The 19,664-nt window shown below is 37.7% G+C and overlaps 1 protein-coding gene across 4 annotated transcripts in view; it reads right to left on the bottom strand.

The window, feature by feature from the left end:
- NTN4 (netrin 4) overlaps positions 1-19,664 on the bottom strand; it is a 129,970-nt gene that overhangs the window by 61,393 nt on the left and 48,913 nt on the right. For all 4 annotated transcript variants that reach the window (XM_070370332.1, XM_005898399.3, XM_070370333.1 and 1 more), the window contains exon 3: positions 18,709-18,987. In XM_070370332.1, the coding sequence (XP_070226433.1) occupies positions 18,709-18,987 (279 nt within the window). The remainder of the gene's footprint in view (positions 1-18,708; positions 18,988-19,664) is intronic.

The following is a 19,664-nucleotide window of genomic DNA, read 5'->3' as shown; positions in this document are numbered from 1 at the left end:
TTCTGATTTTTCTCCTACTGTTTTCCTCCTTCTGTACTGCATTTTCCCCATTGCTTATGAGAAAAGTAATCAGACTGTCATTCTAGCACCTGCCTTCCAAATAAAGGTATATTTTATCATCCACAGACATTCATTATAATGGAAATACCAAAGCAAATAATAAATATGGTTAAAGCTTTGGAAGACTCAAATTAACTGAATTCTTTTATCAATGTCTGATAAAATTTGCTTCCCAGCTGCTCTCCAAGAAAGAAAGAACCAACTATTGTTCAAGTCCTACTACAATTTATAATGAAAGTTAGTGGGAAAAAAAAGATTTTACAGCCAAGTATTCAGAAATTCTTCAATTTCTGAAGAATTGGGTACTTCAATTGGGTACTTTCCTTGGGCTCCTGTGCCATTATTGTTTTTATATATAATTTTATTTTCTTTCTTTACCATTCAACTTTGAATTTCAATGGAAAATGAATATCCTTTCATACCATCATTGGAACCTTAAAAAATGTTTGTGAAAAGAGAACACAAACAGTGCCTATTCTATGATCCTAAGAAAATTGCCCACTTAAAGGCAGCTATGGCAATTCACAGACCTTCATTTAGCGCTGATAAATGATTTACAAAAGTGGAACAGTGCTTTGCAGCAACTTTAGAAAAGATGTAAAGGCAAAAAAACTGATTTAATTTCTAAAGAGATAGTATGTCCCTTTTAGAGAAAAGGATTAGCTTCCAAATGAATGAACTTCTTATGTATGAAAAGAGATAAATTCTAACAATGGGCTAGCCTGTTAGAACCTGCTCCTCTTAAGCAGGACAAAAACAGGCACCACAATGCTACAGCACAAACCCTTGACTAGAAAGCATTGTGAGGAAAACATGTCTTTTCATTAACAAATAAAATCTTTCTCTACCCCTATTAAAGGTATGCATATTTCAATTTAACAGAAGTGGGAGTTCTATGGTGAACATGTAGCACAATAATTGAGTTTGGTAAAAGGAGGCTTGAAACATAGTGTTAGAATGGAGTAAAATGAAGACTGAATATTTCAAACCCTTGCCCAATAATATATATATCGCAGGATTGTAAGCAGTGGAAAAGCTCTACAATCTATTCTTTGGTCTATACTTGAACACTAGAGAAAACAGGTCTTGTAAGAAAGCATGAGCAATAAAATAGATAGGTATAGAGCAGAAACAATTATGATTAAAGAATGAAAATCAGCCACAGGAGACTTCTCTCTTCCCAGTCAGCCTGTTGCCTGAAATTCTTCCTATCAGAACTCATTCCTTTAGGCCCTGAATATCATTTTAGGTTCAAGAGCTCCCTACAAAAAGGGACTTAAGCTCAGAAACCGAAAATCCTTAAATTATTAGCAGCAAACATATCAGCAGGGATTATAACCATCTGTTCTCAATTTTAGAACTGTACTCAGAGTTGCCTAAAGAAGGAAGTAGCTTTCTGGTGGAGGGAAAGGGAATGTCTAAAGAGAGGGAAGGAGCCAAAGATAAACTGTCCCTACTTCACTAAGGTGCCAAGTAACTGGCTGACAAACCTGGAAAAAATGCATGGGGCCAATGCAAATTTCATAACAAAACTGCATTTAAGTACACTGTATGGTAATCATGTGTTTATATACATCTCTCTGATAGATTGTAAGCTCTTGCAGGGAAGAAACTATGGCTTAAATTTCTTTGAATCCCTATTAACTGGCATATAATAGGTTTTCAATTGATATGTGTTAATTTTTTTCATTCAGCCAATATATATTCAATGGAACATGGAGAACCTTAGTTATTGAGTTTAAGTCCACTTTCAAAACTTCCCAAGAAGAAAGGGTGCTAATTATTCATTTGAAGTGGGAATGGGGTACTTTTGTTTGTCACCAAGCAGGATTTGGGGCAGAACAGGGTTGAAAGATATTTAGCTTTGTCCAGAGCACTTTTGGACAAGTCACACTGGTAAATATGATGCTATGTAGAGAGTTACTGTAAGCCTAAGGCTTAAGGTTAGTCAGGGAGGGAAATGAGAATAAAGATGAAGATGATGATGATAAATAATCAAAATAATAGTAGTAGTTAATATTGATTAGCACTTACTATGTACCAGGTGCTGTTCTAGGCACTGTATAAATATTAATTCATTGGATTTACACAAGAACCCATAGTATTTTAGTTGCTAAATCGTGTCCAACTCTTGCGACCCCATGGACTATAGCCCTCCACGATCCTCTGTCTGTGGGATTTCCCAGGCAAGAATACTGGAGTGGGTTGCCATTTCCTTCTCCAGGGGATCTTCCCAACCCAGAGACTGAACCCAGGTCTCCTATATTACAGGCAGCCTCCTGCATTGCATGTGGATTCTTTACCAACTGTGCCACCAGGGAAGCCCCATAAGAACCCTATAAGGTAGGTATAACTATTGCTGTCATTTTACAAATTAGAAAACTGAAGCTTAAGTAATTTACCCAAGAATTCTATAGCAGTCTGACTCCAGAGTCACCATCCTAACCCTTAAATGACCCTGGGGAGTAGGATTTTTGAGAGATCTACTTTGGCCAAATATCTTCAGTGTGTTACTTAAATAATATTGATGTTTCAAACCAATTTGTCTGTCCTTGAAGAGTTCCTCAGGATGAAGGTTGGTATGGACTCAAAGTGAGTCATTTCAAGGGTATTCTGTTCTTGAATGGATTATTTGTCCTCTTCCTCTGAGAAGCCTAGCAGTTTTGGCAATGGGTGAATATAGGAAGATTGGCCCCTTTTCCCACGCCTGGCATCAATAAGTTCAGGGCATGTAGGAGTAGAGAATATTTTTAGATTCTTATTGGTGCAATGTAAAATCTATCTGTACCTTGGAAATTCTGATGCCTCCTAGGGGCATTTGTGGGCCACTGCAGGTGTTAACAAGTCTTAGAAGTGAAAGTCAATCAGTCCTGTCCAACTCTTTGTGACTCCATGGGCTATAGTCCATGGAATTCTCCAGGCCAGAATTCTGGAGTGGGTAGCCTTTCCCTTCTCCAGGAGATCTTCCCAACCCAGAGATTGAACCCAGGTCTCCCACATTGCAGGCGGATTCTTTACTAGCTGAGCTACAAGGGAAGCCCAAGAATACAGGAGTGGGTAGCCTATCCCTTCTCCAGGGGATATTCCCGACCCAGGAATCGAACCTAGGGTCTCCTGCATTACAGGCAGATTCTTTACTGCCTTAACTTAGAAACTCCCCTGAATAAATTTGCAAATGGAGATAACAGGAAAGTATGTAAATACATTCTAATTAAAGATTTGCTCTTTGTGAATAGCCTCCCTTTTGTTATCTGTTCTCTGGTAAGGATAGATAGTAATACTGTGTAATGTGATGGCTTTTACAGTTAGTTTTAATTTATAAAGAATGGTAAGTCAAACATTGTACATAACCTAATGATTCAGGTCAAAGTTAAGATTCAGGCTGTTGGCTTATTTCCATTTTTTTAATGTACAAAACTTTGTATGCCCCAAAGCTTTGATTTGTATATCTAAATGGCAGTTTTTCTGTGCCATTGTGCATGCTATTTATCAGAAGAAATCAGTAGCTGAGGTACTATTCGGAAGCATGAATCCACATACACAGAATTTCCAAATGCTACTAGATCTATGTATTCCCAACTGTGGACATTAATTTTACGATTTCCTAAAGATGTATTTCAGTAGACCTTTGTTTTGTAGTATGACATCTAGAACTGAGAACTAACTAAAATCAAGTTCTGTGGTTTATCTTTCAACATACCACATGGCCCTTGCTGAGAAATTAGATGATTGGTCAAAACAAAGCAAAACATACAAAATCAAACCTTCCAAACCCAGTATCCGCAGAAAAAAAGGCAGAAACTTCTCCAGGACAGAGAAAAGCTTTTTGGACCTTCCAAATCAAGTTCAAAATACTTTTGAGTTAAAAAATGTTAATAAAGTAACCTATTTTAAAAGCCAAGTGAAAGATTTTAAAATATTCCCATTGTTTTAAAATGTACTATTAGCTCAACTGTGTTTTGTTAAGTGAGCACTTTAGTTTAAATTTTGGGTTCTTCAGTAAATTTTAGGTACAATTTCCTCTTAGCTTTCAGAGTGATGATTTCCTAGAATAAAGAAAATCTCTCTTTGTGAGTCCAGGGATAAGGACTACTTTTATTTATAACCATGGGCAGGATCAATGCAGGATCTTTTGGAAAACCACGTTATCAGAATACTTTTCTTTGCATTTTTCTCTAATTAACAAATAATATTCTTTCTATTGGATAAAATTGTGATAAACTTTGAAATGCACCCGCCCCCCATAAAGAGAGACTAAGTGTTCTGGCTAACATACTTTTCTAGATTATATCTGCTTTTTTTTCTTTTTAATTGAAGTATAGTTGCTTTACAATGTTGTATTCATTTCAGGTGTACACCAAAGTGATTCAATTATATATAAATATATATATATTCTTTTTCAAATTATTTTCCATTATAGGTTATTACAAGATATTAGATATAGTTCCCTGTGCTATACAGGAGGTTCTTGTTGTTTATCTGTTTTATATATAGAATTTGTATCTGTTAGCCCAAAACTCCTAATCTATCCCTCCTCTACTTTTCCTTTGGTAACTATAACTCATATGTCTGTGAGTCTGTTTCTGTTTTGTAATAAGTTCTTTTGTATCTTTTTTTATATTCCACATATAAGCAATATTATATTGTATTTGTCTTTTTCTGACTTATTTCACTTAGTATGATAATCTCTAGGTCCATCCATGTTGCTGCAAATGGCATCATTTTATTCTTTTTTATGAGTAATCAGATCAGATCAGATCAGTCGTTCAGTCGTGTCCGACTCTTTGCGACCCCATGAATCGCAGCATGCCAGGCCTCCCTGTCCATCACCAACTCCCAGAGTTCACTCAGACTCACATCCATCAAGTCAGTGATGCCATCCAGCCGTCTCATCCTCTGTCGTCCCCTTCTCTTCCTGCCCCCAATCCCTCCCAGCATCAGAGTTTTTTCCAATGAGTCAACGTTTCGCATGAAGTGGCCAAAGGACTGGAGTTTCAGCTTTAGCATCAGTCCTTCCAAAGAAATCCCAGGGCTGATCTCCTTCAGAATGCACTGGCTGGATCTCCTTGCAGTCCAAGGGACTCTCAAGAGTCTTCTCCAACACCACAGTTCAAAACATCAATTCTTCGGCACTCAGCCTTCTTCACAGTCCAACTCTCACATCCATACATGACCACAGGAAAATCCATAGCCTTGACTAGACGAACCTTTGTTGGCAAAGTAATGTCTCTGCTTTTGAATATGCTATCTAGGTTGGTCATAACTTTCCTTCCAAGGAGTAAGCGTCTTTTAATTTCATGGCTGCAGTGACCATCTGCAGTGATTTTGGAGCCCAGAAAAATAAAGTCTGACACTGTTTCCACTGTTTCCCCATCTATTTCCCATGAAGTGATGGGACCAGATGCCATGATCTTCATTTTCTGAATGTTGAGCTTTAAGCCAACTTTTTCACTCTCCACTTTCACTTTCATCAAGAGGCTTTTGAGTTCCTCTTCACTTTGTGCCATAAGGGTGGTGTCATCTGCATATCTGAGGTTATTGATATTTCTCCCAGCAATCTTGATTCCAGCTTGTGTTTCTTCCAGTCCAGCATTTCTCATGATGTACTCTGCATGTAAGTTAAATAAGCAGGGTGACAATATACAGCCTTGACAAACTCCTTTTCCTATTTGGAACCAGTCTGTTGTTTCATGTCCAGTTCTAACTGTTGCTTCCTGACCTGCATACAAATTTCTCAAGAGGCAGATCAGGTGGTCTGGTATTCCCATCTCTTTCAGAATTTTCCACAGTTTATTGTGATCCTGACAGTCAGAGGCTTTGGCATAGTCAATAAAGCAGAAATAGATGTTTTTCTGGAACTGTCTTGCTTTTTCCATGATCCAGCAGATGTTGGCAATTTGATCTCTGGTTCCTCTGCCTTTTCTAAAACCAGCTTGAACATCAGGAATTTCACGGTTCACATATTGCTGAAGCCTGGCTTGGAGAATTTTGAGCATTACTTTACCAGCCTGTGAGATGAGTGCAATTGTGTGGTAGTTTGAGCATTCTTTGGCATTGACTGAGTAATATTCCATTGCATATGTATATTTATATATACATATACACACCACATCTTCTTTATCCATTCATCTGTTGAAGAACATTTAGATTGCTTCCATCTCTTGACTGTTGTAAATACTGCAGCTATGAATACTGGGGTGCATGTATCTTTTTGAATTAGAGTTTTCATCTTTTTTGGATATATGCCCAGAAGTGGGATTACTGGTTCATATGGTAAGTATATTTTTAGTTTTTTAATGAACCTCCATACAGTTTTCTATAGTAGCTGCACCAATTTACATTCCCACCAACAGTGTAGGAGGGTTCCCATTTCTCCACATCCTCTCCAGCATTTATTGTAGACATTTTAATGATGGCCATTCTAACTGCTGTGAGGTAATACCTCATTGCGGTTTGATTTGCATTCTCTAATAATTACCGATGCTGAACATCTTTTCACGTGCCTGTTGGCCATCTGTATGTTTCTTTGGAGAAATGTCTACTTAGGTCTTCTGTCCATATCTGCATTTTATTATCAATGAACTATTTCACAACTCCATAAGCTGTAGAAAATTAACGATAATGCAAATAGTTCTTCTCCACAGAAATGCAAGTCAGTTGTGTCTGACAGTGCAGTTGAACAATTCTTATCATATTGACCTGTTTTGCACCTCTTTGTAAATCTATTTATTTGCCAATGTATGTGTGGTTTTTTAAATTTTTCTTTGAAGCAGTAGTAAGGTCTTACTGTCCCCTTATTAATTACTGAGTTAAATAAAATTTTTGACATGTATTTATTTTATATCTGTGTGAATCATGACTTTACTCTTTAAAAGAATATCCTTAAATATTGCCATTTCTTATCCTCCACATGTTACCTAAAGTTCTTCCATGTAGACTACTTAAGAATATACTTCTAAAAGTGGAATTTCAACATGCTATATGTAGTTAAATGGGTTTTGAATGTCTCATATCTTTACAAGATTAATTCTACTAGCTTTGTTTTTTTCCGTTTCATCAGGCACTTCATCTCTCCTGTGGAAACTGTAATAAATATTTCAGCCATAAAAGTGTAAATAGCATTAAACTAAAAACTATGATGCCTAGGAGGCTTATGAAGATTACATTTAGATAAAATCAAACTATCACCAATTTAGGTGATTTTTTTTCTATCCTTACTTCATTACATAGAACCATCTCTTATTTGCTTTTCGTTTTCAATGAGCTTTACGTATTATTTCTGACTACAGGGTTTTAAAAATGATGTCTGTCCAACAGACTTACTTATTTGGATAAATCCTACAAATGAATACTTAGGTTACATGCATAATCTGGTTTCAGATTTGCATGTGTACAATGGAAATAAAGCAAGGCACTCTGATTTTAAGACATTTATTTTGGTATATCTATGGAATTACCTCAAAATGTCAAGTTAGCTCCTTTTCTACAGTTACAATTTCTTCAAGGTACAGAGCAAGAGAAGACTGACAAATACCATTAGATTCTTGCTGCCGTTCTTGTTTATAGGCAGACTTTGATTTTACTTAAAGACTATATATGAAACTACCTTAGTATACAGATTCGACATTTGAAATCTGTTTCAAGCCAGATTGCTACCTGGTTACTGTGTTGAGTTACTGAAACAGTTGCTACATAGCCATGTGATCCACTTCATCTCTGTTCTTCATTTGATCTCAGTTAAGTCTTGTTTTCATAAGTTAACTTTGCACTTATCTTTTTATATTTAAGCTTTTCCAGGGTCACAAGGCAAGCCAGTGGCAAAACAGGGAACAAAACTCCCAAGAGAATCCAAAAATATTAGAGGCTTCCATCTTGGAACAGTGATGTCATCAGGAAGATTTTTTTTTTCCTTCCCACAAACACCTAAAATAACTTCTTAGGATAAACTTTCTTGAGGGGTAAAAAGGATAATTTCAAATTTTTATCTAGTTAATTTGAATAATTTTAGAAAGAAAGAGCTAAAGTGGAGTTAACAGTATATAACTTCTATGCTGTTAAAACTATTAACACAACAATTGTCAGACAAGAACCTGAGAAATTAAGTGAAGGGAAATACTAGAACTCATTTTGTGAGCAACTTATCTGTCAAGCAGCATTTGACACAAGAATGAAGGAAGGTCTTGTGGGGTTTTGTTCAGTGTCTTTTAGGATTTAGATGGGTTTTTATAATTAGTAGAAGACCAGGTAAATTCTATTAGAAATGCTGTGGGGGATTATTAAGTACTTTTCACTTGCTCAATGTGTTCACATAGCTTCTGGTTATTTTAAAGAAAATTCCTTGTCGCAGACTATTTTGCATTCTCTTACAATTTTAATTCATTCTACTTCACATTTCTCACTGTTTTTCCTCTTTTCTTGACAGTTCTGTTTAACTGTCACTCAGTATTCTATACAGTGCAGAGGGTGTTACAAAAGTTGACTTGTTTAAGATAAATGAGCCCCTGATTGTCGTACAAGAAGCCAATTGCTAGGGCATGTTTTCTTCCATAGTTTTTTTTTTTTTTTTTTTCGTTAAATTAATTCATTCAAATGCTTCTTTTCACATTGGAAAATTGCTTGTTTCTAGGTGAACCATGTAAAACATAGTCTTCATTACTGAATATGTTCATGTGAATGATCAAGGTGGAAATACTGATATATTAAAACTTATGCTTATTGGATAACTCTATCAGAATGTCATTACCAAATCTGTGGTCATTTGTACACATCCAGAAACAACAACTGCAGCTACTGAAAGAACTGGTTTGCCTCAATACCCATCCATCCAAAGCTAGTGCTTTTTAAAACAGTCCCAGCTAATGACTGGGACTTGAAAAGAAATATATTCATTTTGTAAAGTTCCTTTATAACCAGCCATAGGTTGGTTTGTTTTTCAGCTTTTGATTTTTTCCTACTGAGATTATATTCACATAGCATAAAATGTATCATTTTAACTATTTTAAAGTATACAATTCAGTAGTTTCTAGTATATCCAAAAAAAATTATGCAGTCATTGCCATTATCTCATTCCAAGGCATTCCCATTACTCCAAAAAGAAAATCTGTGTCCATTAAGCAGTTACTGCCCATTCCTCCCTAAGCTCCAACTCCTAGCAACCACTAACCTACTTTGTCTTTATGGATTTGTCTCTCCTGGACATTTCATATAAAAGGAATAATACAGTATGGGGCCTTTTGTGTCTGGCTTCTCTCACTCAGCTAATGTTTTCAAGGTTCATTCTTGTTGTAGCATGTATCAGTACTGCATTCCTTTTTATGGTTGGATAATACTCTGTTGTATGGATATACCACACTTTGTTTATTCATTCATCAGTTGATAAACACTGGGTTGTTTCCACCTTTTGGCAAGAATAAAGCAACTATGAATATTCAGGTACAAGGTTTTGTGTAGACATTTGTTTTCCATTCACTTGGGCAGATACTAAAGAGTAGAACTGCTGGGTCATAAAATAATTCTGTTAAACTATTTGAGGACCTGCCAGACAGCAGCAGCACCATTTTACATTCCTACCAGCAGGGTGTGAGGGTTCCAATTTCTCTGCATCCTCATCAAAACTTGTTATTATTTGTGTTTTTCATTATAGTCATTCTAATAGATGTGAAGAAGTATTTCATTGTAGTTTTGATTTGCATTTTCCTAATGACTAAGAATTTCAAACATCTTTTCATGGGCTTATTAGGCATTTTCATATCTTCTTTGGAAAAAATACCTGTTTAAACCTTTGCCCATTTTTAAATTGGGTTCTTTTCTTAGCATTATGTGGATAAATATGACATAAAGAGAATAAACTTTGGAATTAGATACATGGGGTTTCCAATCCCTGCTCTCAGTAACCTTGGATAAATTCCTTAATAACAAGCCACAGTGTCCTACCTATAAATAGTACTGGCTCCATGTATTTGAGAATTAAAAGAGAAAATGCATGTAGATGTGTGACACAATCAATCAAGAGCAGTCATTATTATTGATTTTTAACATTATCTGAAATAAATCCCTTATTTTTAAAATTCTATTGATTAATTCATTCATATATTAACTGGTGATATTTTGAACCCACTATGTGTTTGATATTTTGATTATTCCATCATCTGCCTTTAAAGAATCAGAGAGTTTAGCAGATAGGAAAAGCTGGATATGTACGCAAATGATACAGTGAGGTAAATATTTTAATTGCGAGAGGTACAGGGAACTCTTGGAGGTCTGACTAATGATTGGGGCTTTGTGTCTAGGCCACTAATAACCTATTTGTTTGAAAAAATAGGTTGTAATTCTTTACTTCACATGTTAGTGAAGTTAAGTGCCAAAACAGAACCCACAGAGTGAAATTCCCTTTTTATTAACTATGAGAACTGGCAAATGAGAATTAGCGGCTAAATATACTACAATTATGATCTTTAGCCCTTATTCAGAATAATGGAAATACTAGGATCCCATGTTTTCTTTAATCTTAATGCCTACTCAGGCCTTATGGGGGAAACAATGAAACCAATGCCCTTCAGGAATTCTGAGAGCTGACTGAGCCAGCTAAATTACATGCCTGGTACTAATGCCCTTAGAGATGCAAAAATAGAAGGCCAAGGACACTTGGTCATTGTTTACTTTTATAAATTTAATAACTGTATCTATAAAATATTTACTAGTGGAAAAATAATCATTTTTCCATTTCCACATATATTGTAGTTTTTGAAACTACAATATATTGTAGTTTTTGAAGCCATAATTTTCTCTGCTTTTTCTATCTAGATAGCTAGAGCAAAGAGTTTTAAAGATACCAAAATTTCATCTTATTAAGAATTAACTAATACTATACTGTTTCTATGGAGAAGGCAATGGCACCCCACTCCAGTACTCTTGTCTGGAAAATCCCATGGACGGAGGAGCCTGGAAGGCTGCAGTCCATGGAGTCGCTGAGGGTCGGATATGATTGAGCGACCTCACTTTCACTTTTCACTTTCATGCATTGGAGAAGGAAATGGCAACCCACTCCAGTGTTCTTGCCTGGAGAATCCCAGGGATGGGGGAGCCTGGTGGGCTGCCGTCTATGGGGTCACACAGAGTCGGACACGACTGACGTGACTTAGCAGAATACTGTTTCTATACCCCCACATGTGTACTATTTCATTCCATTAAATATTTACATTGCTAAGATATAATATGACTGTAGTTCCAGTTATAGTATTAAGGTTTTGAATGCTAAGACTTAGACACTTTGCTGTTCTCACTATTTGAAATGACTCTGAAGTTTCTCCACCTTGTGGAATAATTATTATATATATTATATCATATATTGTATATATTCATATATTATATATTCATATATTATATATATGAATATATATATACATATACATACACACACGTGTATGTGTGTGTATTTTAACTTTGTATGTTTGGTCACTAAAATTCACCTCATAAGAGGGAACAGGACTTAAATTACAACTTATCTTCCACTGAATGTAATTGTTTTAAGACAAATTGAAGTACATTTCCAGCTCTTACAAAATTGGCAAGACACAAGTGAAATACCACAGAGATACGAGACCTGGGGTTGTGAACCAGAAGTCAGATATCTGTAACTTCAGCTTCTTTCCATGTAGCTTCACCCTCCACTCACTCCATTATACTAACAATTGAACAGGGAGACTAGGCTTTCCAGACACACAGATCTGATCTAGGCTTCCAACTATCTATGAGATGGACCTTCCAAATGCTACAGCACTGAAAAGGAATTAGTCTTAAGAAAATTTGCAAAGTGATATGTTAAACTCATTTTTGTACCTTTACAATACTCAAAATTTGACCTAAATATACATGTGATTCATTTTCTTCAAAGCATATTCATGAAAAGTTGAATGTACAAAATATAGTATTTGGAGAATCAACCTTATTTTCCTATTGGCTTGTATTTTATTTTCAGAGATGTCAGCTCTCACACTAACATCTTAGCTTTCCAGTATTTTTATCCTTTAACCTCTCTGTTAAGCAGTCCAAAGCCCATAAACAAATACTTAAATGTTCTGGGGAACCTTTGAAAGGAACTTCACAGGGAATTGCTTTCCTGAGTGCAAAAATTATTTTGTAACACTTCTAATTCTTAAGTCTTCTGGTTTCCTAATCGTCAAATAAAAAGAGTAATCTTAGGCAACGTTTGCCATTAAAATACAGTATGTCTTACTGTTTAGAGGGAAAATAAGGCTAGATTCATTTGCAGTCTTATGGTCAAAACACCAACAATTTCCGACCATGAACATATTTTCCTGACTTGTCCTGCTACTAGGAAACACAAGGTAGTAATGAAGTATAAAGAACATTCTGTACACCTTCTATTATTGTATCTGTAGTTACTCATTGCCAAGGGACTACTGGCAAAGCTATACCATACTAACATAGGAACACTGAAATAAGAACATTAAGATTTTGAAATGAGTTGAGAATAGTCTCACACTAACTGTGTCAAGTTGGCAGTTTCTATTTTGTTAATTTTAGGAACAACATTGTGTCCCCGTTGGTGATAGGATTACCCATTCCTCCATGTGACGCATCAAGGGTGTGAGGTTGCTGCTGCCTTTCATTAGCTGTGAAAATGATTTAGGGCTGGAGATGGAAGTAAAGAATGGTAGGTCCAGAAATCCCTCTTTCTAGTAAAACCAAAGATACTCAACAAAGATGAGTCACACACTCCAAAAGATAGGTACTTCTAAATTATTTTCTTTGTAGATTTTCCAGACTTGTTTTTACTCTTTCTTGCCTTTGGACCATTTCACTAATGAATAGAAGAGAAGAGAGAACCAATGATAATTTCAGATTCAACATTAAAATGCAGATGACTTGGATAGATTACCTATTCCTATGAAAAGAGTCTCTTTAGTGAAAGCTTTTTCCTTGGTAGCATATTGAGGGTAGAGGTGGGGTACAGTAAAAAGAACTCTGAATGTAGAAATTACTACCACTGTGACGATAAGCAGGTAAATTAATCTCTCTGTACCTCAGTTTCCCTTATCTGTGAAACAGTATTGACAATGCTCATCTTCCAGAATTGTAGTAAGGATCAAGGGGAAAAAAATGCATGGGAACGGGCTTTATAAAATGTAAAAATTAAGAGCTTTTGGTGGTGGAAATAGTCTTTGCTCTCTTATGTCATTGCTCAGTTTATTTATTTATTTTTTATTTTTTAGCCATGCACACTGACCTGCATCTTCTGCGATAAAAGCACAGAGTCCTAACCACTAGACCACCAGAGAATTCCCTTTGCTTGGTTTAGATTCCATGATCCATGATGATTATTAATTACTTGAGTCTACCTCCACCTCTCTTGCCCTCATGTCCTGTCTATGCTCTTTTTTACTCTGTTCTTGACATATTATCAACTCTGTATAGATTAAATTTTTACAGTACAAAAACAACAAAAAAGGATGGACGATGAATTTAACCTGAGCTCTACTCTTCATTAACCTTTGGGAAGTCAGTTAACATTCCCAAGCCTCAGTTCCTCATCTAAGAAACAAAGTGATGACGACACTCCACCCAGTTATTGTGAAGATTAAATTCAATAACACCTGTAACATGACAGCACGAAACCCGGCACACAGTAAGTGGTAACTGTTAGTAGTAGTGTTTATAATCCATGATAATTATTTTTTTCTCTGCTGAGAACTCAGACCTGACACTAATTTACAAATGTTCATTTCCAAATATACATGTATGTTTGCTATAAAAATATGTTAAAATTTTGAATATTCTTATTTAATAACCTTATTGTTTTTAAAACCTATGTTCTTTGCCTTAATATCTTGAAGAGCCAAGAGCTTTCAAATTAATACATATTCACAGTACAGCAAAGAATTTTTAAAAAGAATATAAAACTATGGCCTTAAATCTGTCCTGAATTTATAAAATATGACATATAAGAGATACAAATATAAATATGTGAATAAAAGTCTTCAGATTCAGAGGGAGAACAATGTTTGTAATGACGTTATATGAATGATTCTGCTACCTGACTTACATAGCTAGTAGCTAAATAATATCTTTCTCAAACCTCACTCTATGGTTCCACAAGTTTTGATGTTTACCTTCAGATTTAGAACACATTAGTCAAAACTCTTATAAAAAAGAGTTTCTGGTTACAAAAGAAAAATCCACCTTAACCTTAGTGTAACTCAAGGCATTTAAACAATTCTCCACAGCATTCTAAGGCCTGTGTGTTATCCAATGAATGGTATTTTAGTAAAACAATGAAATATTCCATGTTCCTTCTTATTACCATCCATCATCCCACAGCTGTAAAATCGCCAACTGCTAGGAAAAAGGGAACTAAATCAGTCCTTCCCAGCTGCACAGAGAAAAAGCTTAAGATCTCCCTGCCATATCATTTCTGGGATCCCAGCAGGCTGGAATCAGAGTACCATTTTCTGTGACATAACACCCCTGCTGCTGCTGCTGCTAAGTTCCATCAGCAGCAGTGTCCGACTCTGTGCGACCCCATAGACAGCAGCCCACCAGGCTCCCCCGCCTCTGGGATTCTCCAAGCAAGAACACTGGAATAGGTTGCCATTGCCTTCTCCAATGCATGAAAGTGAAAAGTGAAAAGGAAGTCGCTCAGTTGTGTCCGACTTTTAGCGACCCCATGGACTACAGCCTACCAGGCTCCTCCATCCATGGGATTTTCCAGGGAAGAGTACTGGAGTGGGGTGCCATTGCCTTCTCTGCAAAAAGCACCTACTCTATGATTATTCTTGTTGTTATTGGGAAAGAAGTGTCTGTAAGAGAAGTGGTAGAAAAGACAATACAAGATAACAATAGTGATGTAAATAGTGGCTACCGAATGTCAGGCACTGGGTATCCCGTTTTTAAGCCTCACAATAACTGTGTAAGGTAGACACTGATCTCATTTCCTTAAGGAAAATTTTCTTGCTGCAGTGGCAGCAGACTCGCTGTTTTTCATAGAACATGATTTCTATAATATGATCTATTAATAAAACCCCTCAGCTATAGGAGGACAAACAGGCTGACCATTAATGTCAGAACTAGGGCTTCTCACGAAGCCTCTAATACAGGCCACAAAGGAACCCCCAACACCATACAGTGCTTCCTTTAAAGTTTCCAAAATATTACAGTGGCGTGATGGGCAGGTTTTGGGGGGTTCCAACTTTCTTACACATGTAAATTCTTAAGAAAAAAGCTGTAAATATAAAGATGGGGAAGAATTTAGTTTAGAGCCACAAAGCCACCAATGTTTCTGCCCCATTTCACTATACGTTCTTTTTTGAGAAACACTGCTGAGTGTTAGCACTGTGGTTGAAAGAAATGATTCACTTACCACCATCCACCCTCCTTTATCCTCCTTGTGAATCTCATGAGCTCAGAGGCTGAAGACAAGGTTTTCTCTGTTTTCTCTCATCAGGGAACTCACTGAGTGACCTGGTGGCTGTCATGAGAGAGGCAGCCTAGTTGCCTGTGTCCCTTGCCACAGAGATGTGGCTGACTTTGTCATGTAGATGGAGAATTCCTTGGTTGGCCACTCCACCTACTTAGGTGGGTGTTAGACCTGTGAAATGAAACTTGCCAGTTTGGTCAGGGATGTGCCGCCCATTGTGTGAGAAGCCCTCTTTCTTGAGGCTGGAGGCAAGTTGAATCTGAGTGCTAATCACACAGTTGGCCATGCCTTTAATTTCTTGCAACCATTGTTTTTTGCAAATCTGGGCTGGTCTCAGGGATTAAGGCAATCAGGACTCCACTGAGAATACACAGGATGGATCAAGATCTTCAAGTGCAATTCCACCCTTTTGGCTCCATCGGCATCTTTGTCGAATCATAGTGAAGGCTCCCACATGCTCACATATAAGCATAGGACTTACATAGGCATAGGACTATGTAACGTTCTTGGCATAGGACTGGCAGAGATAAACACGAATGCCCTCTTTCATGAAGTGCTGCACAGCCCAGACATCCTTGTTACCATCACCACTGGCAAAGCCCTTGATCATCTGGCTGAAGATTATATAGAATGGTTGTATTTTAAGACTTCTGCCATCAGCAGACCAGGTCAGAAAGGGGCACTGAGGTGGCTCTGCCTTGCTGCTGGTACCGATAACATCTTACTTCAAATCTGAATATTGAGGCCTGCAGTGGCTCTGGGGCAGCAGTGGCTGAGGCTGAAGCACTGGGAATTGATGATGTCCCTACTGGATAGTGTATAAAGATGCTTGCTTTTATTGAGGGGCCACAGCTAGGCCTGGCTGTCCTTGCCCTCAGAAGCACAGAGGGATCCCTCTGGAGAGATAGTCACAGTGGTCAGGTAGTCTGGGGGGCTGATATGATTGGTCTTCAGTTTGCAGTTTACCAGGCTTCGTATCTTGACCAGCTTGTCCCAGGCACAGGAGACAGTGATGGGATTGCTGCTATTGAGTGAGAAGCATATGCAAGACACCCCTCTCAGTGGCTCTCACTCTAGACAGTGTACTTGCAAATACCCAGAATATATAATAAAAACTTCCGGGATTTTCTCTTCAGCCTTAGAAAATGTTGCTAGAATTGGCATAGGATTGGCAGAGATAATCTGCCAACTTGAAAGTTTATATTCAGAAGATTTACTTTAAAAAAAAAAAGAAAGAAAGAAGCTATTGCTTTTAAATGCATACCCATGAATGCTTTATAAGGCTCTTGAGAACTCTAGTAATTTAGTTTGGTTGATCAGAGTCATTCAGGTTGTCTCATAGGTCATGAGACAAATCAAATGTGGCCTATTCTGTGCCACTCATGTTTTGGGGGCCTCTAAGCTTGTATCCGTCCTCAGGACTCTACCCTGAAATTATCCTGTAAGGCTCAGGTTACAAGAGACAGTTGAAACAAGAGGCCAGTGTCGTAGTCTGTTTGGGCTGCTAGAAGCAAGTACTATAGACTGGGTGGATTATAAAAGACAGAGATTTACTTCTCAGAGTTTTGAAGGCTGAACGTCTGAGACCCAGGTGTCAGCCTGGTCAGGTACTGGTGAAAGCCTTCTTCCAAGTTGCAGACTGTTCACTGTGTCCTCACAGGACAGAAGGAGAAGCTAGCAAGCTGTCTGGCTTCTTCTTCTCAGGGCACTAGTCCCATTCATGAGGGCTCCACTCTCATGACCTAATCACTTCTCAAAGGCTCCATCTCTATGTACCATCACACTAGAACTAAGGGCTCAACAGAATTTGGGGGTGGGGACACAAACACCCAATACATTGCAGCCTGCAGGCTCTCCTTTCACTAATGCACCTAGAATATAATGGCAGAAAGTTACTAACATCTTACCTCATACAGACCTGTTTTCAGTCTGGTTGACACGTCTCTAGAATATCTAGGTTACTTTCTATTTGACTAATACCTGAACCCAATTAACTTAGGTATAAAAAATTATTTCATCATTTATTTGAAACAATATTGATTCAAAAACCCATTAATGAGTAGAAACTAGTACATGTTTGTTGAATGAATATTGTACTTTCTTCCACTTGGGAACCCTAGATTCACTTCGAAGTAATAGCATTATTTCTATTCTTGTTACTTCCTGGCTGCTGTCCTAATCATTTCAGTTACCCCAGTGCTACTCTGCACCCTGCCAACTCAGCCCAGCTAACAAGATAATCAGGCTGGCTAACTGGTTCATGGTCTCTGGTGGCCCTATCCTATATCAGGGCTGGTAGAAAGAAGACAAATGTGTATGTCAATGCTTTAGGTAACAAAGTAAGGATATTCTGAAGCCTTTTATTTTTGATTTGGTTTGATTAGAAGTATCAGAAGAAAATATAAAATTAAAGAATTAGAATGCTCTCCTATTTCCCTATTCTCCATTCATGCCTCCACATGAATCCCAAATGGTACTTGCTGTCTGAGACACTCTGTGTCTTTTTTGGAAGAAGATGAGGTGAGGACAAATGGTGACAGTAATTTACATCCTCTCCCTATTCCTATGGTGCTATCATTCAACCAAATACCTGCTGAACACCTTCTTCTGGCTCAGGTAACACAATAGATCCTGAGAATACAAAGATCACACAGTGCCTGTCCTCCTAGGAGAGGCAAACAAGTAAAAGTTCACAGGAAAGTGCAATGAGAAGTGTGAGCCTAGAGGAAAGAGCATTTAAGTCTGCCTTAGGGTGAGAGGCCACTCTTAAGAGAGGAAAGTTATTATTCATTCTACTGGCTGGCAAGCAGAAGATACCAGGAGTTAAACTAAGGTTCTTATTTTTTACACTCTAAAATCCATTTAACAATAGTACCCATTTACTGTCAAAGCTGGTTTCCATGTGATAATGCCACAAATGTGATTATGTTAACCTCTCCTACTGCTCACCTTACACTTTATATCTGAAGGTCATAGTACTAAAATCTGGCATGAATGTTTTCCAAGGAATCTGGTTATCATGCTTGACTATAATTCAAAAATGGAAGATTAAAAAAAAAAAAAACCCAAGTTAATAGGCACATCCTGGGATGACCATGGAGTTGGAGGAGTGAATCATCAGAGGAAGAAAGAAGCACTATGCAAGCATAGACTCACTGTAAGAGAATTTAGACTACGGATTTTTTTCATAAGTGAGGACTTGTTTTACATACCACGTGGAATGCTCCAGGGGCCTTGACAGGTCTGAAGCCAGCAATAGGTATGCACTGGTCAGCATGGCCGTTACAGAAGCAGCTGCCCTTAACAATGAAATCATAGATTGCATAGTGGGTAAAATGTTGAGGCTCTGCATTCAAGTGGTTTCTCTGACAGGGACAAGACTGTCGTTTTAGCAGCTGCACACGGAGGTTGGTGATCTTCAGCTGCTCCTGCACCTTGGCACCGTAAGGGTTCTCCATATCATTCGGTGGTGACAAAGCTCTGAAAATAACCTGTAAAGAAAAAGAAAACGCGGTGCATATACAGGACTGTGTGCAAACCCTGAACTCTCCCGCCCCGTGTAGTCCTGCTTTGCTTTATACCTTTCATCATCTACAAATGATAAGATAAGAGGGTTTCAGACCTTGATCCCATCTGGGGAAGAGCTGCCCTATTATTTCAAGGAACAGATGTGCTGCCTGTTTGGATGCAGAAGTATAAACTGAGTAACAGCAGAAACCTGACTCTTGGGATAAAGGCAGCCATACAAAGATCTTGAGAGAAGAGCCTTCCAGGCAGAAGGAACAGCCAGTTTAAAGACCTTTAAGTAGAATCAAGCTTGGCTTATTCAAGGAAGAACAACAAGATCAGTGTGACCAGAGTCCAGGGGACAAGGGAACAGTGTTCGGAGAGGAGGAGAGAGCCCTTGTATGACAGATTATGAATACAGCGCCCTTTAAAGGCCATGGTAGAGTCATTCTAACTGTAGTGGGAAGCCACTGGAAGGTAATAGGCAGAGAAGCGATGTGATCTGATTTGCATTTTTAAGAAAGGGAACTTACTTTTGTGAGGAGGGTGGATTACAAAGAGTAAAGAACAGAAGCAAGAAGACCAGTTAGGGAGAGACTGCAAAATAATAAAGATCCAGGTACTTATATTTGTAAATGAGGTATGACCTTTTCAAAGGCTC

This window comes from Bos mutus, chromosome 5, assembly GCF_027580195.1.
Source record: "Bos mutus isolate GX-2022 chromosome 5, NWIPB_WYAK_1.1, whole genome shotgun sequence".
NCBI lineage: Eukaryota > Metazoa > Chordata > Mammalia > Artiodactyla > Bovidae > Bos > Bos mutus.
This window is presented reverse-complemented; position numbering and strand designations above follow the sequence as displayed.